General features: G+C 37.3%; 1 protein-coding gene across 1 annotated transcript; it reads left to right on the forward strand.

Moving 5' to 3' along the window:
• Positions 1-626: 626 nt before the first annotated feature.
• EIFISO4G1 (MIF4G domain-containing protein / MA3 domain-containing protein) lies at positions 627-17,627 on the forward strand. Its single transcript, XM_011626309.3, has 9 exons — positions 627-1,002; positions 4,794-4,865; positions 5,760-5,855; positions 6,569-6,826; positions 14,128-14,225; positions 14,501-14,588; positions 14,695-15,045; positions 15,289-15,531; positions 16,183-17,627. Exons 1-9 carry the CDS (start codon positions 823-825, stop codon positions 17,257-17,259), a joined length of 2,463 nt encoding a protein of 820 aa, XP_011624611.1. The 5' UTR covers positions 627-822; the 3' UTR covers positions 17,260-17,627.
• Positions 17,628-22,018: the final 4,391 nt, after the last annotated feature.

Below are 22,018 nucleotides of genomic sequence, written 5' to 3' on the forward strand. Positions count from 1 at the left end.
CCAAACCAAATGAGACTTCGAAGCACAACATTGGTATATAAATAAGGGAAAAGTTTATATTAGCCGAGGTTCTAAACAATCAAATTTGAGCCTACCCTAAAAATTTCACTAGAAGAGGTTGATTTGATGTTCAATATCTTCAAATTAGTCATCTCGACATCAAGATGCACGGTCATAAGAAAAAAACTGGATTTCAAGTTTTTGAAATAGGGTATTTTGTAACAAATTTTTGGACCGTCAATTTTCACTATTTTCAAGTTTTCATAGATCTGTCGATCTATACTATTTTTTAAGCTTTAAACTTTATAAATAAATATAAAAATATATTTTAAAGCTTTCACAAAAATTTTCAATATTAAAACCACATTTCTCGATACTATTTGAAAATAGGCTCTAATTTGATTGTTTAGAGCCTAGACTTTATACAAATCGCACCATTTAAATAAATACATTGAATCTACCTTTATGTAAAAATCAACTTCTTTAAAAATCTGAGGATATACCTGAAATTAATCTCCCCTTAGCGCGTATTTAAACATCTGCTAGTCAAGCAATAGAATTTTACTGCCCAAAGGAAATTTCAATAATAAAAAGGGGTTTTCTCTTCCTACCCTCTCTTCTCCTTCGCCTCTTTCGGCATCAGAGCGAGAGAGAGGAGAGAGAAAGTAGAGAGAGAAAGAGGCTTTCGAGGCCTCTCTACGTTCTCTGGTTTATCCGATCATATCTTCCGGCACATATCGCCGGAATATCGTCCTCTTTGCCGGTTTTCTGGCAAAATCCTCAGTTTTCTGGCAAGAAAACAACAGTTTATTTGGCAAAGTTATGCAGGCGGATCAGACAGTCTTGAGCTTGCGTCCTGGTGGTGGAGGTGCGAATCGAGGCCGAATCCTTGGTCCTCGTTTCGATTCTCTCTCCTCGGGCCTTTCTATCTCATCTGCAACTCCTGATTCTCACTTCTTACGACCCCATGGAGCTGGCCCGTTGTCGTCGACTTCTTTGAAGGTATTTGTGCCCTAAATTTTGCAGATCTGGGGTTTCTTTTTGTTCTTTTTGTGTGATGATGAGGAATTAGTGTTTGTTGGAGATGGTTGCTTTTTGGGTAAAAGACTTAAAGGTCCTGGCTTTATGGCTTAGGAGTGTGCTTTTTTATTGGATTGATCTGGGGATTGGATTGGTTTGATTTCTTGCGGTGTTTTTTGCGTGAAATTGGGAATTTTCTGGGGATTAGGGTTTAAGGGTGGCTTCGATGTTGATAATGGTTCTGTACCTTTCTGGTAGTTTTCTAGGTAGATAAAAATCTTCCTCTCTCTATTTTTAATGCTCTTTATGGGAAGACTATTATTTGCATAGCTGTTTTTTTGCCAAAGATGAATGTGTATTGGATTATGTAATATGGATTGATTCAGATTTTAAAGAAGAGTATTTTTCTTTTTCTTTTTCGTTTTCTAATTCTTTTTCTAGATTTTATTAATATAACTGAGGTCTGGGCACTTTTCTATCAAGGTTGTGAGAAGTATATGGACCTTTTGGCTTGTGGTATGTGGTGTAGTTTGTCACCTGATGTTTGTGTAATGGCTTAAAGTGGGTGGTGACGAAATATATGGACCTTTTGGCTTGTGGTGTAGTTCGTCACCTGATGTTTGTGTAATGGCTTAAAGTGGGTGGTGACGAAATCATGCTAACCAATAACTGAAAATTGGTAAGTTCTTGATTGAACATACCTGTGCTCGAATGTTTGATTGCTTGCTCGTTTTCATGTTGAATACATCTTTACTTCTAATAAATTTTAAGTGGATTCATTAAATTTTGGGATGAGTTAAGTTTATTAGATTTGATGGAGTCAGTTTCAAAGAGTTAATATGTGAAAAAGATGGTTGGTCTGAGACGATTTTACTGGATTCGAATGACTTAAGCTGTGTGAACCAGATCTTTATTATTGTTGGGTGGAGCTAGAAAGGCAAGATGCCTAAGATTGAGATGGCTGTGTCTGATCGAATTTTATTTGATTTGAATGAATTCCACTAGTTTTTGCAAGCAATAAATTGATTAGTAAGAGTCAAAAGAAGGTCTATAATAACAGTTTGCCCGATGGCACATGAAGACCCAATATTATGCACAGTCCCTGTTCTCCTCTACATGGACAAGGTTTTCAAATGAACTCAACTGTATGGACAGAAGAATTGTTGGATTCTAATAAATACGAATGGGAGAACAATTTATTGTGTTAGCATGATCTTCTAAGCGTGTTCAAATCCTTTGTATTTCAAATTTATTGATGAAAATATTGGGTACCATTTAGGAATATGAAAACTGGATACGGGAATTGCTTGTTGTGAAGTGTGTGAGTTTTCCTAATGGCACATGAAGACCCAATATTATGCACAGTCCCTGTTCTCCTCTACATGGACAAGGTTTCAAATGAACTCAACTGTATGGACAAAAGAATATTGGATTCTAATAAGTACGAATGGGAGAACAATTTATTGTGTTAGCATGATCTTCTAAGCGTGTTTGAATCCTTTGCATTTCATATTTCTTGATGAAAATATTGGGTACCAGTTTGGAATATGAAAACTGGATACAGGAATTGCTTGTTGTGAAGTGTGTGCACACTCTATTTCTGAAATTCATTGGTTTGCTAATGCATTTTCTTTGTTTCTGGTGGTGCATCACAAACAATAGCAATTAATCAACAATTCTTTAGGCATCTACCCCTTGCATTGGAGAAGCAATGGACATCACAAATGTGTCATTGCCCCTTGACTGCTTTTGAGATTGGGGACTGTTGCGTGCTGCCAAACAAATGAGTAGACAATAGAACAACCTGATGTGTATAAAATCCCAAAAATGGATAAAAAGATCGTCAAGAGCTGCATTAATTTTATATTATTCATACTATGCTATTTTTAACCAGATATTGCTGTTAGATCGCATTGCTTCACTTTCAGTTAACAAGTAACTAAAGTGTTCATTGGTTTGGTAAAGACACGCATATGTGACATCTAACATCTTTGCTCAAGATGGGTGTGTTCCCTAGAGAGTTAGTTTAATGCCCTTTCCTAGGTTTAAGAAAACGCTAGGCGGCCGGCCGGGTGCCCATTGTCTAGGCGGGCGCCCAGAATATCAAGTGCCCTGTAGTACAAAGTCTTTAGATAGATACATATATGTGCTGTCCAAACGCACATATATGCATATATTTCTGTTAATTTTGTAATTTTTTGCATTAATCAACTTTTTTTTTGTACTAACATATCGCATGTTAAGAATAAAGTTGTTTGTTCAAAACTTCAAATGACATAAAATTTAGTGAAAAAACTTAAAAAAGTTAACAGTTTAATAGTCTATATAGTGTATAACTGTATTAGTAATAGTCTCGAACTTTCCATATTCCATAATCACAATCCAACTCTCTCCGTCTTCAACAAATGTACAAAAGCATAAAACCAAATAACCAATATTCCAAAAAGGTGAAAAGTCCAACATCCAATATTTTTCGATTGTCAGAAATAGGTATAGTTAATTGATTTAGGGTTTATGGATTTTTTTTTTTTGTTTTTGTTTTTATGTGGGGGTTCAAAATAACCCCCATACTATTTTTAAGCATTTTCAGGCATCATGATTACCCCATTTCCCCTTTTAAAAATATAAAAATGGCCCGTGGCCCTGGGTGCTGGCCCAGAATCGCGCGTTGGGTGCCCATGCCTAGGCGTGCGACCTAGGGCCCCTTGGTGCCTAGGCTCTGTGCTGCCCATTTTTTAAAACACTAGCCCTTTTTTATTTTCAAGGTAGGATATTGCATCTCTTTAAGGGCTATAGCTTTTTAAACATTATCATCTCATATTTCAAAAGCCATCTTCTACTAGCATGCACGGGTGGGGGCTGAAGTCCATGATCAGCACTTGCGATGTGTTCATTCCTAGTCCTTGACAACTATCCCATCAGAGATTCATGAATATTTTGTACTGGTAGTTGCTTACTCATGATGTTCTAGATGTTTCTCTATTTGGCAAAAGATAGAAAAGGAAAACCTGCAAAAAGAAGCCATGGAAACTACCCTCACGCACTTTCCAAGTGGTCTTGTTGTTGCATGTGCCATGTGTTATGGCTGATCCCTTGATACTTTGTTCGAGTGCTCTTAGAGAGAAGGTTTCCTAGCTCTTTTACCATGAGCAGTCTGTGGACCATCTCTTTCTATTTCTTGTATACAGTGTAGATTTGGAGTGGTGTTTTGCCCATCTAGTTGCTTACACATTGGCATCATTACTATGACGCACACAATAGTGCCTTTTCGAGCTTCACTGTGCTAAATAAGATATGGAATTGTGGAGAGAGGAAATAGTATATTTCTAAAGCATCCTAAACGCTAGTGTGTATATTGTGATCTGATTAATCCTTTGGAATATATGTACTTACCAAATTATTTCATTTTATTTCAATTTTAAAGCTATATCTGTATAATTGCTTAATTGCATGTGTTAGACTTTTGACCACTCACTGTTTGTTTCATTGGTGTTTGATGAATTCCAATTTACCCTTTTGCTTAGGCATGTTAATTGATTAGAGGGATAGTACTGATAAAACTGGTGCTTTTTAGAATGATGGCGTGCTCTTTTCAATAATTAAGATAGCAGGGATACAATTGATGGCTTTTCTCTAGTTATTTGAATGGTAGATTGTTGGTATTGTCACTAAGTGAGCTCCTTATTTTTTCTAAGATAAAGTCCATTATGCTAATTGAACAATGAATGTATTTGTTGATTTTGGAGTTCTAATGATATCCCATTATGTTGTAGACTGGAGACTCGCGTTTTGAAGTTCATGAACGCATTCGATATTCACGTGACCAGCTATTACAACTTAGGGAGGTACACTTTTCTCTTAAGGAAGCCCCTGTATTAAGATGTATTGACCTGCTCATTTTTGGTTTGATATTCTGTTTGTTAAGCAAGTGAATTGTGTTTCCTTGATATTGTGTAGCTTGTACTTGGTCCTTTTTTGTGAGTTCATTGATCCAAGTAAAAAATAAATGGTATATGAAGAAAACTTTTTGACGGGTTGATGGCTTCTCATGCTGTGATTTCTGTAGTTTTTGCTGTTCTTTCCTTTTTACATCTTGGGTAATTCATTCGGATTCATCTTGGGTAATTCCTTTTTACATCTTGGGTAATTCATTTGGATTTTACAGCCTGCAGAGTTTTATGGCTCTCAGTTCTCAAGATTCTTCTTTCCTTTAGTATTCATTAACACATTTCGATTTTATTGTTATTTCCTATGTCTTATCCGCTTCTTCTTTTTTCACGTGCACTATCTTATTCCTTCACACCAGTTAGCCATGTGAAATGATTCTTTTATTAAAGATGCTGTGTTTGGGAAGTTACTTTTCTCTCTCGGTATTCTGTTATTTTGTGTGCTAACATTTCAATTTGGTCTATTCATCGAGTTTCGTTGAGTGTCTTGTGTTTTGTGTTGCATATTTTGTGTTGCATAGAGATGGTTTCAACCCTTTTGGAAGTCATTGTATTTATGATTTCCATATCTTTTTTTTTCTTTTGTATTTCTTGGGTTGCTCATGCAACTATTTTTGCTCTTTTTTGAACATTTTTGTTATTTCTTTGCTGTACAGCCATTTGGTATTATTAGTCCTCGTGGTCTGCTTATCTGATGTTGTTTTAGTATCATATTAACACCATTAGATTTATGCATCTAATTGTTGGTAATTCCATTCATTTCATTCGCTTACTTTTATGTGATTTTTACAGTCTGTGGTGCCCCCAGAAGATATTATAAGGATTAAACAAGAAATTGAGTCTGAAATATCAGGAGAAGAGCCAACTTGGGGACGTGCAGATACCAATGTGAGTGAGACTCTTTTAAGTACCTAAATTCATAAATGCTCCAATTTTCTTATGGAGCTCTTGATACTCTCTCTTATAAGTGCATAAAAAAAAGCATCAAAACAATATTCTCTTTTATAAGTGTGTAAAAAAAAGCATCAAAAGACTATTCTTTATATTCGTTCCTTGTTTTATCTCAGCCGTATGGTAAATCTTGATTGGTGGTCTTTATAAAATACAAGTAAGAGCAGTGTCAGGTGGGGACACGTTAGCGTCCGGGGTAGGAGTCAGGCTGTTCGACTTGGCCTAGTCTCATTGTACTCAGCTGAGTCTATGGCAGAAGCACATTATAAAGGCCCAATAGTGTCAGACTGGGGTGAGTCCATGGAATTTACATGAGACTCATCGAGGTAGTGTTAAAAAAATCGCTGATCTGTACTCTGGCGATTCCATGCTCAAAGTCCATGCTTTTCAACACTGTCCAGGGTTTTGAGGTGTGTCCTGAGTCAATCCACAGTTTTAAAACACCCGAGTAAGAGATTCAGTTGGTTTTTGTTTTGTTTGGCATCTGACTTTCTGAAATGACTGGGTATTCAAGTTATCACTAGAAATTATTTGTGCATTCACATATTGATAATTCTCTTCCAAGTTTGTGGTCCATGCCTTTACTCTAAAATGACTACTCGGATACCGATCTAAAAAGGAGGAAAAATTCTTACAATTTTCTGTTGCAGCAAAATCAATTGCAAAGTCGTTATGCTGAAGCAGACAATCGGGACTGGCGTGGTCGGGCAGCACAAGTGCCTACAACTGGAGAGGAAAGGTCTCGGGAAACAGTTCGAGATAACAAAGACTTCCAGAGTAGAAGATCTGAATCAGAATCTTATGGGTCAAATTCAAGGCAACATGAAGCTAATGCACCACAGTTCAACCGGCCAGAGCAGCTTGGCTCACAGTTCTCATCAAAAGTTCAAGTTTCCTCAGCCCAGGGGGTAGTAATTGAATGCCCTTCACTTACTTTCTTCTAGCATCTTTTGTTGTACTTTTCCATTTCTTTGTATTTATATCTGAAGTTGCTGTTCTTTGCTTGGAAATAAAGGTATGATTATATTTTACTGGAGTATGTTCATCATTTTTCTTTTAAAATTTTCATGCAATATATAATTTGATGTTAATGGTTTTTCATGTTCAGTTATTAAGTAGTAGTTTTTTATCCAATTATTTGATATGCCTGATCTAATATTGCAGCCCATGTTTCTCGGTAATTCTTCATTGTGAAATTTTTTGGTCTTTTGAAGTGCATACTCCTTTGTGTTAATGTTGCATTGTTGTTGGCCAAGGCTATCTTATAGATTCCTTGGATGGCATAAAGTGAGTTTGATTGGTGAATGTTATGAATGGCTTTCTTTTTCTTTTTTTTGTTGTTTACTTTCATGGGTCTGGAATGGCATAATATTGTGGGCAGTTGACTTGTTGGGAGACTTGATTGTTTCCAAAGCAGTCATGTTAACGAAATACGCACTTCCTGCCCTCTTTCTCTTTACCACCTCTGATAAATTTGCAGTTAATCATTTCTTAGAAAACAAGTTGTACGTGAAGTTGTGCTGTGTGAAGATCTACACAGACTTATGCATAGGGTAACGGGTAGAAACAGGAAGTTGGCGGGTTGCTCATTGGATGTGTGAGTGTTTTTCTTTTGTTTTCTGTGGGGAGGAGAAACTCTATCTTTCATTTGGTGAATGAGTTCTGTTGGTTATCAATATATAATAATAATGTTGGTTGTTATGCAAGAGTCTCCTATATTACAAAATAAGGATCGGCCCATCACGAGGATATGGGATGCTGCCAAGGGGATGCCGGTAGTTTTCAATAGAATACTCCGTTTTGGAGTCGCTATTGTTGGAAGGAGTAACTACTTAACTATCTCAGTGTTGTCCCTACAATATTTTTGATGGAAATGACCAATGTGTTATATATTTCAGGTATGTTTTTTTAGATTCTCCATTGCACGCTTGATTTTTGACACCTATTTGATCGCGTTCATGCCTTCCCCTCTCAAATTCATTGAGAATTGCTATGATAGTCAGAATGCCTTGATGGTAAGAATTGCCAGGTGGCTGGTGGCCCTTTAAATTTGATCTATTTTTTGTTGCTTATGATACTATCCAGTCCAGCAACTACTTAACTCTCTGAGTGTTGTCCCTGCAGTATTTGCGATGGAAATGACTAATGTGTTACATATTTCAGATCTTTTCTTTTAGATTCTCCTTTGCGTGCTAGATTTTTGACACGCCTATTTGATTGCATTCATGCCTTCCCCTTTCATGCCTTCCCCTCTCAAATTCATTGAGAATTGCTATGATAGTCGGGATGCCTTGATGGTAAGAATTGCCAGGTGGCTGGTGGCCCTTAAAATTTGATCTCTTTTTTTGTTGCTTATAATACCATTCAGTCCGGCAACGTCTGTCATGAATAGGTGATTTCCTAAAACATGAGCAACTACCTGGCAAATGTCTGATTTGTCTGGAGCAGTTTAAGAAGTAAATTGGTGTCCTCCTCATGAGCTACCAAGATCACATGAAATGATTTACAGTTCCCTGGCTACAGAGAATTTGAGAATGTGAGACTCTCATACTAGAACAAGGTGCCCTAGTGGTGATCCAGGAACTCGATCCTTTGTGTAGCTCCTTAAGTCAAAATGTGCAAGAAAGATTGGACTGAATGCATCCTTCTGTTATCCCACTTCCTTCTCTCTGATTGTGGATGCCCACATGCTTTTCATCCTTATTGGCCTATCTTTTCTAAGATCCGTAAAGTAATTGGGCACCATTTTACCCTATGTCCCAATCTTGTGGACTCCAACCTCTAGTTCTGGTGCAGACTTTGTCAATCCAAACCTAGGAAATGGTGTCTCGGTGACTTATCACACACCAAACTTAGCTTAGAGATATTCTTGACTCCCAGAAGAAAAAAAGAGAAGAGAAGCCTAATTTGGATCTGTAATCCTTCTCATACATCGATGCACTTCTTCAAAGAGCCTTATTTGCATTGCATGCTCTTTGTATGTTAAATGGTTTAATTCTCATTCTTAAATTTAGATATCTTTCATAAAAGAAATGTGCCATTCAACTAGATGCAATTTATTCGCGTGACACCTGAATGAATGGAAGTTTCTTTGAACCCTAGCTAGGATTTGAACATAGACATCAAGGTAGACTTGAAAGTTACATGTAGCCTCTTCTATAAGTGTTACCCTACGAGTGGAGGAGAAACACGTCTTTTCCAAGGAGCAAGTAACCTCTTGTATGTTTCCACTACTGGTTCTTGCAAGTTTCGTGAGGCTTGTCCATTCATAAAGAGGTGAATCCCTATTTGATGAAGGTGCATCTCATATTGGTGGTGGTTTCGTAGTATAACTCTTTGTGGATCTCCCAGGTTACATACACAAAACTTGTGTGCGCCTCAGGTTGACTTGCTTTTGTCTTGTTTTGCCTTTTTTTTGTTGTTTTCCATGCAAAGCGTATCCTACAAGCATAATTATGTAGATGGGCCTGATGTTGCATACTTGATTTTGTAGGCTACTCTTTAGCTTTGATTTGTTTGCGGGAACAATTCTGAACATTGGACAAAACTCAGAATAAATTAAGAGAATTTTGTGGACGGGACATGTTGTTAAAAATCCATTTCTATGCGCAGAGGTAGGCCCAGATCCATCCCAGATGCTTTAATGTAATTTGTGACCATCTTAAATCCATGAAGTGGTCACCTAATAGTGTATACCTAATCTACGTGCTACGTTTTTAATTAAAATGTGGGTTTTATATTAATCTTAAGCAAACTACTGCTTATAATAGTGCAATATGTCAGTTTTGTGGTGGAACTATGTTGTGCTACCCACTCAACTTGTGTCAAATTTATTTTTGAGAAGTGTTAATTTTAAATAAATTGCTGCTTAGAGCAGTGCAATACGTCACTTTTGTGGTGGCATTATATTGTGCTACCCACTATTGTTTGAAATGTAATTTAAAGAAGTTAACATGAATGTAAAATTTATATGAACTAGACATATTATTTCATATGGAGTTTAAAGGGGTATGTGAATTGGATTGCTTAGAAGTTGAAAAATTGAAGTTCTTTAACGTGGTCTTGCTAGACTAATATTGTAGGTTTGTCTTTAATTAATCTTAGATCAGTGCAATGTGTTATTTTTGTGTCGGCGATATGTTGTGCTACTCGCTCAACTTGTATCAAATTTATTTTAAAGAAGTTAACATGAATGTAGAATTTATTTGAACTGGATATATTATTTCATTATAGATTAAAGGGGCATGTGCCTTATGCATTGACGTGGGGTTTTAGGCTTTGTTGTATAGAAGTTGAAAAATGGAAGCTTTTTTATAATAGTCTTGCTAGGCTATATTGTAGGTTTGTCTTTAATTAATGTTGTATTTTTTAAGTTAGTCAGATTTATTAATCGAGTTTTTAAGAGTTTGTTTTAATTATAAGTTATAATTTATAACTTATAGAAGAACAATTAAATGTTTATAGGTTAGAAATATATATTTGTAACTTATATATTCATAAGTTACAATTTATAGCTTAGAAATCAATTCAATATATTTATAAGTTGTAATTGTATTTACCTTATATATGTAAAAATAAAAATATCTGGTATAATTTTACGCACAATTTCACAACAATCCCATAGAAAGAATAGATAAATTAATAACTTCATACAGTAATAATTTATGATACAACAAGTTTTACATTGAACTATACATTTTATTGTTTTAAGAAATTCTATTTTATAGTAAAACAAATATTGTAAAAATTAAATTTAAATCAATTGATGATTGAACTACAATATGAACCCCATTCAAAGAGGAAAGTTCGTACAAGCCAAAAAACAAGCATTGCAGTAACTTGATTAATATACTACAATATGACATGAGCAATAAGACGAAACAATTGATAAAGAAATGCCTTAATGTAATATAACAAGATGAGACAATTGATAAACAAATGCCTTATTGTAATGTAACATAGTAAACCAGATACCATAACATAATATGATATTAACAAGTAAACAAATTTCATTTGTAGACGCGCCATTTTAAAAATGGTAAATTTCATGATTTTCCTACCTTCGACAACCCTTAGGACCATACTATTCTATAAGATCCCAGAACCATATAACACTCTAATCCATGATCCCCATTCTGTGATTCAGTATCCTGGCAAATCTGGTGGTTTTCGGTAATTATCCATTCTACACCTTTTTCAGTCTATAAAAAAACATTTATGTGCCTCTTTTAGGGTTGGACGTGTATGTTAGAGAAAATTTGAGAGATAGAGAGAGCCCAGAGAGAGGGTTAGATGTGTATGTCAGGGAAATCTGAGAGTTAGGTTTAGACGTGTATGCCAGGGAAATTTGAGAGATAAAGAGAGCCCAAAGAGAAAATCTTAGTCCATTAAACCGTAGCTTGCAACCTTCAAACTTCAAACTTTAGATCTAAGATAACCATTCAACCAAGCAAAGGCTTGATCAACATTGAAGAGAGACACGGATAATCCACGACGGAAATTACAACCGTGGTCTTGATACGAGCGAAGCCTCGGGTTCATCAGGTCGTTGGCTCGGCCAGGTCTTTTTCTATCCTTCCTAGTTTTTTATTTTATTTTTTATTAGATTTAGGTGTATTTCATCGATTTTACTTCAATATTTCGTGCTTGTGATCAAAGTGGGCTTTGCCACTGATCTGAGAGCAGATCTACTCATTTTTTAGTAGATCTCACACTCTATCACTTTTAAAAACAAGTTTGTGGTTAGGATCCAAGGGATCTTCCTCTGAGGACCTCTCCAATTTGCACTGTACAGGTCCCTCGGATCCGAACCACAAACTTGTTTTTAAAAGTGATAGAGAATGGGGACAATTCGAATTCTGATCTAAGTTCAGATCTACTTAGAAATATAAGCAGATATGCTCTCAGATCAGTGGCACAGCCAAGTTGATCACAAGCACGAAATATTGAAGTAAAATCAATGAAATGAGCCTAAATCCAAGTAAAAATGAAATAAATAACTAGAGAAGGGATAGAAACATACTTGGTCGAGCAAGCCAGCCCGGTGAACCCGAGGCTTCGGGGCCTTGCCCGTATCAGGACCGTGGCTGTAATTTCTATTGTGGATCATCCGTGTCTCTCTTCAATGTTGACCAAGCCTTGGATTGGTTGAATGGTTATCTTGGATCTAAATGTTGTAGGTTAGGTTTAATGGCCAAAGGTTTTTCTCTCTGGGCTGTCTCATATTTCCCTAAACCTAACTCTTAGGTTTCCCTGGCATACACGTCTAACCCTCTCTCTAGGCTCTCTCTATCTCTCAGATTTTCCTTAGCATACATATCTAATACTAAAAGAGGCACGTAAATGTTTTTTTATAGATTGAAAAGGGTGTAGAATGGATATTCATTAAAAACCACCAGATTTGCCAGGATGGGGACCATGGATTAGTGTTTTATGTTTAAGGGTCTTATGAAATAGTATGATCCTAAGGGTTGTCTAAGGTAGGAAAATATGAAATTCACCAGTTTTAAAATGGTGTCTACACCATTATGTAATATACTACAGTAAACATATGCCACAATGTAATATGATATCTTCAAGTTTCATCATCATCATAAGAGCTTTATCCTAACTATTTGGGGTCGGCATGATATAGACAAGTTTACTGTAATTGTTATTAATATAATAAAATAATATAACACAAAATAATTGATAAACAAATGCCATAATATAGTAGGATATAGACAACTTTTAGCTTTGTAAATATAATATAACAATTGAAACAAGTCACATAAAATGATATAAACAACTTCATAGAATACCTAAAAAGGAGTAAAGGGAGCCCCTTACATGTAATTTAGTAAATATTTGATCACATGCAAAAAAATAGTAGAGTAGTGGTCATGCGATCTAATATTTACTATATTACATAAGAGCCTTGCTTTACTCCTTTCATTTTGTTTAGGTATTTTAAAAATTGTTTATACTATATTATATTATGTGTTTTGTTTTCAACTGTTTTGTCTCGTTGCTCAATGTTATATTATATTCACAAAGCTTAAAGGTTTTTTTTGGGTAAATAAAAGCAACATTTGGGAACGAAGTTTAAAGTTGCTTATGTTAACTATATTATGCCATTTCTTTATCAATTATTTTTCTTATTTATTTATTTTTTGGGTTGTTCAGTGGTAGGAATCGATCTTAAGATGTAGCGCTGCCAAACATCAGCTACTACACCACTTAAGCCCAAGCCTGAATATTGTTCATGATGTATATTCTTATATTAAAAAAAGTTAACGTAAGCTTCTCTATATTTTATTACATTATGTTTGTGGCATTTGTTTTGCCTCATTGCTCATGTTATACTATATTATATTAATAAAGTTGCTGCAATGCTATTTTTTTTGGCTTGTATGAACTTTGCTCTTAACAAATGAAGCCAATCCGAACCTGAGGTGCGGAACCTCCAAACTTGAGGGCCTGATGGTATTTTATGCAGATGGTTTTTTAATTATCTATCTTACATAACATATGTTCTTTACATTCTTCGCACTCTAGGAATAAAGTTTATGGATATTTGAATTGGTGAGCTATCAAAGAGGTGGCCCCTCTTTGCGGGTGGCGTGGTTGAAGGCTTCCCTTCTGCATGCTTTAATTCCCCCTTGCATATAGAGCTCTAACAAGCAGTTATGGGACTTGGTGCTGGCAAGGGTGATACGGAGTTTAGAGGAAGAATAGAAACCACATATCCATTAGTCAATCCACACTGGCTAACCAATCCAAATTAGATCAACATGGGCTGATCTACCTATTTTATGACGTGTAGGGATGTCTTATGTCCTGTTACGAGTGAGTAGACCAATTCATTCCAATGGTGCTTATTGTGAAAATGTGGGGAGCCCATTTGTATGGGTTTTATGATATCCAACGGAGGATGGTTGGTGTGTGGTTTAAATAGTAAAATGATGAATAGGTATAGGGTTGGTGATACCGGAAAATTATTGTTGAAGACAAAGAAGTTTAGGGTTGTTTAATCTTTGAAGTTTGAGCCACTGATTTGCCATTTGGTCTCAATATAAATTGTGATTCTCATATCATTACTGGATGGCTATTTGACTTAAGTTCTGTTCGTCTGTGCTGTTTATCCTCTTTATGAGTGTGGAACGCATAACATGGTGTGTGCCATCTCCCTTCTGCTTTGGCTTTTTTCATTCAGTGTTCTTTTTTGTAGGTTGGGCCAACGCCTGTTCTTGTCAAGGCTGAAGTGCCATGGTCAGCTCGGCGAGGAAATCTTTCAGATAAAGACCGCGTTCTGAAGACAGTGAAAGGGTAATTTATTTCAGGAACTTTTTTAGAAAGAATTTATAGTATCAACATTTAAAAAAAAAAAATCTATAGCATCAGAACTTATGCACAATGTTAATACTAGTTAGCGAACTGCCTATATATGAAAGTCCCAAGGCCTGTGAATTACTTACGATACTTCATTCCATGAAATTCTAGTAGAGGAAGATCTTGATTTGAAATACTTCAAAGTGCTACTTTGAACTTAATTTCCTTGAGAGCGGCTGAATAAGGTTATATGTTCTTTCTTGTCTCTGCAGAATACTTAACAAGTTGACACCAGAGAAGTTTGATCTTCTCAAAGGCCAGCTTATAGATTCTGGAATCACAACACCCGATATTTTGAAGGTATGTCCTTTACTATATTTGAAAAGGCATTCCTTGTATCCATTTCTTCATCCTAAAATCATCATTTGCTAACATGGTATTTGATTGAACCATTACTGTGCTATAGGGTGTTATCGATCTTATCTTTGACAAGGCGGTGCTAGAACCTACCTTTTGTCCCATGTACGCCCTTCTCTGTTCTGATCTCAATGAGAAACTGCCTCCATTTCCCTCGGAAGAGCCAAACGGAAAACCCATCACATTTAGGCGAATCCTTCTCAATAAGTGTCAAGAGGCATTTGAAGGTGCTGACAACCTTAGAGCGGAGATCAGACAGATGACTGCTCCAGAGCAAGAAATAGAACGCAGAGATAAAGAAAGGTTGGTGAAGCTCCGGATCCTTGGAAACATTCGTCTCATTGGGGAGCTCTTGAAGCAGAAAATGGTCCCTGAAAAAATCGTTCATCACATTGTTAAGGTTCTTTATTCAAGGCTTCTGCATGGCTTTTCATCATGTGTTTTTTATCTGCTCGAATTTTTTTTTTGTAAGTTAGATTTGGACACTGCATTTTCTCTTGACCTTGAGCTGGGTTTCAAGCCACTAGCATAATTGGTGTGCACTAGTGGTTACTGGCACAAACTCAACAGTTTGAAGTGTCAAGAGAGAAAGGGTATTTTTTTATTCCTTGGAATGCCTACTGATTCATGTTACGGTGATCAGGAACTCTTGGGTCACGATTCGAAGGCTTGCCCAGATGAAGAAAACGTTGAAGCCATCTGTCAATTCTTCAACACCATTGGTAAGCAGCTGGATGAAAGCCCTAGGTCCCGCCATGTCAATGACTCGTATTTTAACAGGCTCAAAGAGCTCTCCAAAAACCATCAACTGGCACCAAGGCTCAAATTTATGATCCGTGATGTTTTGGACATGCGAGCCAACAATTGGGTTCCTCGACGTGAAGAGGTTTGCTCTTTTACCCTACCCATTTGTGCTCTTGTAAGGATGTTCCTTTGGAGCACTGAATTTTGATTTTGGGAAATACGCCATTGCCGCATGGTCTATGACTTGTGGCACTCTGAGCTGCATCCACTATCTCCTCTTTTGGATTGATGATGGAGATTAATTGTATGGGGTGATTACCCTTGTGGGCCTCCAGGTAATCTCCAACCATCTGTCAGTCATTGGGAGCTGATGGTGGAAGTAGGATTGGGAGTAACGTATACCTTTGCCGATGGACTATGTTGTACCCCTTCCTGCTCCCTCTCTCTTCTTTTAGTCATAACAATTCCCTCCGTACATTTTCAAGGGAAAGTTTAATATAATCCAATATTTTGATGGACCATGGATAAATAACAGTCAATTGGGTCATTGGCATCCAATAAAATGATTGAAGGTTGAGAGAGATTGGAACCCACCATTGAGGTCATCTCTCGTTGTCTCCACCTATGCCGATCATACAATGGGTTGTGATACCCCGACTGAATGATTTTTCCATACTTCTTTGGATTACACCATAATCCCCTCCTGAGAGTCAATTAAGTTTCTTTGAGCATGGTTTTGAACCTCCTGGTCTGCTTTTTTGCATCCGTTGTTGATTTCTCTCTACATTCACAGGTGAAAGCCAAGACTATCAATGAGATCCACTCTGAGGCTGAGAAGAATTTGGGCCTAAGGCCGGGTGCCACAATGCGAAATGGCCGCGCCACCGCTGTGGGTCCCCTAGGCGGTATGGGTATTGCTGGTGGCTTCCCCATCAATCGACCAGGTGCTGGTGGCATGATGCCAGGAATGCCAGGGACGCGCAAGATGCCGGGCATGCCAGGCCTGGATGACAATTGGGAGGTCCCGAGAAGCCGGTCAATGCTCAAAACTGAAGGACAATCTCTCTCTAGCAACCGAATGCCTTCCTCTATTGCCCCAAAACAAGGCTCCCTCAATTCGAAGATGCTACCTCAAGGCACTGGAGGCCTGATACCTGGAAAAACAAGTGCCTTATTGCAGGGTGGGCCCACCTCTCGGATCCAATCGGGCTTGGTCTCAGGCCTAGAGCCCAAGGCTGTTGCACCGGTGGGGTATCCCAAACCCTATGAGCCCAAACCTTATGAGCCCAAACCTTATGAGCCTCCTGTGCCTAATCCACTCGAGAAGGCAGTGCCAGCCCAACAAGTCCGACAACCCCCTGTGGACCTTGTGAGGAAGACAAAATCACTATTGGAGGAGTACTTCAGCGTTCGTGATCTAAATGAGGCCATGCAATGTGTGGAAGAGCTTAAGAGCCCTAACTATCACCCCGAGTTTGTGAAGGAGGCGATAGCACAGGCTTTTGAGAAGAGTCCGCCTTGTGTCGAACCTATAGGGAAGCTCTTGGAGTTCCTTTTGGCCAAGAAGGTAATTTCTGGGAGAGATGTGGGTGTGGGGTGCCTACACTACGCTTCGATGCTTGACGATATTGTTTTTGACATCCCTAAGGCTCCGATCAATTTCGGGGAAGTAATTGGAAGGCTCATTTTGGTGGGGGGTGTGGATTTTGAGTTAGTGAGAGAGGCATTGAGCAAAATGGAGGACACAAAGCAAAGGGGTGATGTATACAACGCAGTCATGAAGGCTGTGAACTCGAGCCCTTCTGCACAAGCAATATTGGGGAGCAAGATGGCTGGTATTCAAGCATGTGAGAGCCTCCTCTCCCCATGATATGCTGTTTTTAAAAGTGCTAGTTTATAGGGTTTGGTTCTCGAAGCAAGCCTTTCTTTTTGTCATTTATTTCATGTTTTCACCAACTTTCATCTCCCTTGAAACTCTGTAACTAGATAGGATCGTGGTCTCCTTGATTTTTCCCTTGAGGCACCTTTGTGTTGCAGTAATGATTTATATGTGGAGCTGAGAAAACAGGTAATATTATGAGTTGTATATTTCTCGAGGTCATATGAGGTGTGTTTTATGGAATTTGAGAACACAGGGGATATGTTTTTTTTATTTTTTATTTTTCCTGAGATGGTACTTAGTTCGGGCAATGCTCGGCGCGGACATGATTTTATTGAAATATTGCCTTTTTTAAGTGATTTTGTGGGGTGTTTTGAATCCTGCCTTGGCCAGTGTGTTTGGGGTGCTTTTTATGTCCACTTAATGCATAGAAGTTGCCTGCAATTGTAACCTTGTTCTGTTCTCAACTATGCACTTATTGAATTTGGTTCGTTGAGGTTCTAGCAAAGGAATTGGGCAATTGGACGCATAAGCCTACGACATTTGATTGCTTCCTGTTCACTGGACTGAGACGAGTAAATCCTTATTTTAGCCTGAATTTATTTTCTCTCGTTATGAAATTCCTTGATTTATGAATGGTGCCGACCAGTGGATTTGAACATTTGGAAATTGAATTTGTTTGGAAAGTTTGTTTTCGCCAGATTATGAAATTTGTATGCAGATCTGGTGGATTTATAAGTACTCGAAAATGAACAATTTGATAATCTGGTACAAGATTTATTGAAAGGCTTGAAATCTTTTTTGTTTTTTTTGTTTTAAAGGGTCTATAGTTGGGGAGGCTATTATAATCAATTTGAGGTTCTTTCGACACCAGCAATTTTTTGTTAGGTTTTTGAGGTGCGACCAAACCCTGCCTAAATTCTAGCTCATACCACATATTTAGGCTTAAGGCGACTAACTTGTAGAAGTAAGCTTGTTATACAACTCGATTTAATGTAAAGGGAAGTGATATAGTGTCGCCATTAATATAAAGAAATCACTCTTTTAGAAAATTATGTTTGAAAATTATGTTTGTGGTATTTGTATGATCTAAAAGTTCGTACATCCATTTTCTTCATCTCAATAATCAATTTCAATAAATTTTTATTTTTTTTAATTTACATCCTATATGTGATCTAAATGAGTCACATCCAACAATGAATCTAAACGGTCCATTTAGTGAATTTTAAGATTTATGCTTTTATGAATTCAAAACAAATTTTCTTTTTTTAACATTGTTAATCTAATGATAATGAAGTTATCTAAAAAATTTGGAAAGAAAAAAGATATTTCTTAAGCCTACATCTTAGTATCACGCCAAAATAGATGGTTTATGTTAATTGGGTTAAAAACCACTTTCTTGGTTGTGTTTTCAAATTTTTTGTTTTTTTGTGATTAGTTCATTAGAATGAAAATAGTATATATTTTGTGGGTTTAACAAATGGCCTTAACATGGTTTTTGAAGATTGTTTCATTATACAGTAATTGTATGAAATCACTTTCCTGATTGAAAGGGAAATAAATTATCTTAACAGATGTGTTAAATATATATTATCTAACTAAAATGAATGTAAATTATTATGACTTTTTATAAATGAGTGTTTTTTTTTATGAAGTATAAACCTTAAGTAATTAAAGCAAGGCACACTCCAAATTGTGTCGAAACATGTGGTTCTATTGCAGGAACCGTTATGATTGCCTGAAAATTTATTTTTAACCCCTAATGTTGAAATACAAAGATCTAAAAATGGTATGGATCGAGCACATGTAAACACTTAAATGTCTTGAAAATGGATGATCCAGAAAATGCAACGCAAGATGCGCTATTTTCAGCACTTCAAATCTTTTTCTTTGCCATATGCATGCATCTTAAATTTGAGATGATCAATTTGGATGGTTTTTCAATATCCAAACTTTTGTATATGAATTTTCAAGTGTGCCTTCCTTTTATTATAATATCAGGTTGACACCTTATATAAATTTATTTGACAAAGAAGGTTATTTTATTTCTAAAATATGAGGTTGATGTCTTATATAATTTCTTTTCAAATAAAGTTGTAAGCTTATACAAACATTTTTGTGTATATGATGATTTTATGTATCCTAGGTGCGGATTCAGCTTCTAGAATACGCCTTGAAAATAATTCCTCTAAAAAACTTGTATACATCGTATCCTGAAAATGGTTTCCCTTAAACCTTTAAAAACAACTAAATGAAATGTATAGACACCTTAGAGTTCATGTTCACTCAGGTTGTGGTTCCGGTAAGTAGTTCATGCGTTTATACAGCACTCCAATTGTACCGGGACTTGCCTAGACGAGGTGAGTTACTCTGTTGAGTCCTCAGGACTTAGCCGAGTTGAACAAAAAGCCAATAAGGCCCTTCAAAAAAAAAGAAAAAAAAGATTAAGACATATTTTGAAAAAATAAAATGTGTTAATTCAAATTACACTCAGAGAGTTGGGGCTCCGGGAGGATGTAGCTGGTTAGGTAGGACTGAATTGTGATGGAGATGGCTAAGGCAATGGAGGATTTTAGAGCAGTGGTCAATTTGAAGGAGTTTCCAGAGATAAATAGGAGAGCGAGGTTTACTGTGGTGGGGTTGTTTTGCCCAATATCTGATGAAGCGTTTGGGTTGAGTGATTGGGCAAAGAGAGGGTGGGGCTTATTTTATTAAGCTGTCTTTTCTCTGGGTAGAGGTAAGGTTGCTTTTGTTTTACTTCTAATAGTAATGTCTTTGTGGCTCGTGGTGAAAAAATTTACCATGTCCATGGTAAATTATTGTCTCTGGACTGTTGGAGCCCTTTGGTCTACTCGTTGTTTGTGCAAAAGGAACTGGTATGGAGTTATACTTGGTGGCATTCCTTTCATGCTTGGAATGTAGCAATATTCCAAATAATTGTCAATTCCTTTAGAAAATTTTGTGATGTTGACAGGGAAGTGCTTGGAGGTTCTAGCTGTTCTTTTGCTAGAAAAAAAGATGAGAAGGTTTTTGGGAATACCAATCCCAAGTCAGATCCGTTTGCTGGTGGGGTCCAATCTATTTTTAATATCTGTATAGATAGAAGGGGGTCAACAAGATATTATTAAGCCTCCTCAGGTAGTTGCTCCTAAGCTTACAGTTCCTAATGAGAATGCATGGGTTTAAGTTACCAGAAACAAAGCTAAGCAGATTCTGACTATCAATCAACCGCCAGATGTTTTCAAGTGGCAAAAATATGAAAATTCTAGTGTCTCGAAGCGGAGACGTGCAACTCGTAACAGAAGGAAAAATAAGTAGAGGCTACGTAATAATTCAAATTTTAAAACCCCAAAAATATGGATACCGATGGAGAGATCCTCAGCGTCATATCTCGGAGGTTAAGGAAAACTTGAAATCCATTGTTGTCAATGAGAATAGTGGGAGGAACCATGCCCTTGCCGATGCTCCCGTGGGACCGTCAAAGATCCATATGTTCCCTCTTTTAATAAGTGACCTTGACGTGCTAGGGAAGGATTTTCTGAGACAAAGCCATCCCGATATCTCCTCGAGAGTTACAAAGTTTGATGACTTCGTTCTTGGAAAGGGTAGGTTTCCTTGGAGTTCAAGCCTTAAGGCGGTAGGAGGTGGCTATCCATGGCTTTTGGAAGATAGCCCTCTGGCGAATGAAAATTTGAGAGAGAAGAGTAGGGATTCCAAGTCGGTGGGTGAATAGCTTCTACTATGCCTTTTCCTATTCTCTCACAAGAATGAAGATGATGCCATGTAGGAGAGGAGCCAAGAAAAGAATAGATCCAAAGGACATACCTACCTTTGATCCTCTGATGGTAGACCTGCTGGCCATCATCCCAGTGGAGGATTTAGAGGATGATCGTGAAGACAACTTTCTAGCTAACGTGGCCTCATATGTAGAGAGTCATAACGTTTTCCTTGCTAATGAGGAGATGGTCTCTAATGTACATGATGAATTTGATCCTTTTACGGCAATGGTTGAGGTTGAGATTTCCCCTACTCTCCATATAATTCCGCAGATGGTAGAGAACCCCCTGGTATTAGGTGGTTCTGTTCATCAGGTTGAAGAGAATGTAGACTGTGGTGATGAACGTAATTCAGGTGGTCGACCATCGGATCATCAGGCTGCAAACACGAATGGGTATGTTGGAGAACGTAGGGCTAGTAGAATGGTGGGAGATGCGGGTCTGGATTATGAAGCTGTGATTTATGATGAGATCATAAAGAACAAGAAGACAGATAAAGAGGCAACCAAGAACAAGGCGGAGTTAGAGGCTAAAGCTACAATTGATAAGGAGAAGGGCAATAATGTCCATGTTACTCCTAATTGTGGCAATAATATGCAATCCTCAAAAAAATCTAAAAGAGGTAGTTCGACTGTGGCTACTAGGTCATCTTCAAGGTTGGCTACTAGGGGACCTCAAATCTAAATCAGGGAGATCGAGACCAATGAGGATGACCTTGTTGAAGTTTCAAGTAGCGTGTCAAATAGCTCTATGCTCTGCTGCAACGAAGAGAGAAATGGTGTATATGCTTCAAGCAATACTACTTTGGGTAAAACTTAGATGATCTAGGTTCCTCTTCTTCCCTTTTTTAATGCTTAATTTAAGTTGGAATGTTAGGAGTTTAAGAGAGTCTAGTAAGAAAAGTGATGTTCTTTTTTTGGTAAGAAAATATAAACCCGATATTTTGATTTTGCAAGAAACCAAATTTCCCTGCC

The sequence above is a fragment of the Amborella trichopoda genome, chromosome 7 (genome assembly GCF_054954075.1).
Source record: "Amborella trichopoda isolate Santa Cruz 75 chromosome 7, AtrichopodaSantaCruz75HAP2 v2.0, whole genome shotgun sequence".
NCBI lineage: Eukaryota > Viridiplantae > Streptophyta > Magnoliopsida > Amborellales > Amborellaceae > Amborella > Amborella trichopoda.

Coding starts and splice junctions, on each gene's coding strand:
- EIFISO4G1 (XM_011626309.3), top strand. CDS start 823: ATGCAGGCGGATCAGACAGTCTTGAGCTTGCGTCCTGGTGGTGGAGGT. Junction 1,003..4,793: donor TGTCGTCGACTTCTTTGAAG/GTATTTGTGCCC, acceptor ATTATGTTGTAG/ACTGGAGACTCGCGTTTTGA. Junction 5,856..6,568: donor GGGGACGTGCAGATACCAAT/GTGAGTGAGACT, acceptor TTTCTGTTGCAG/CAAAATCAATTGCAAAGTCG.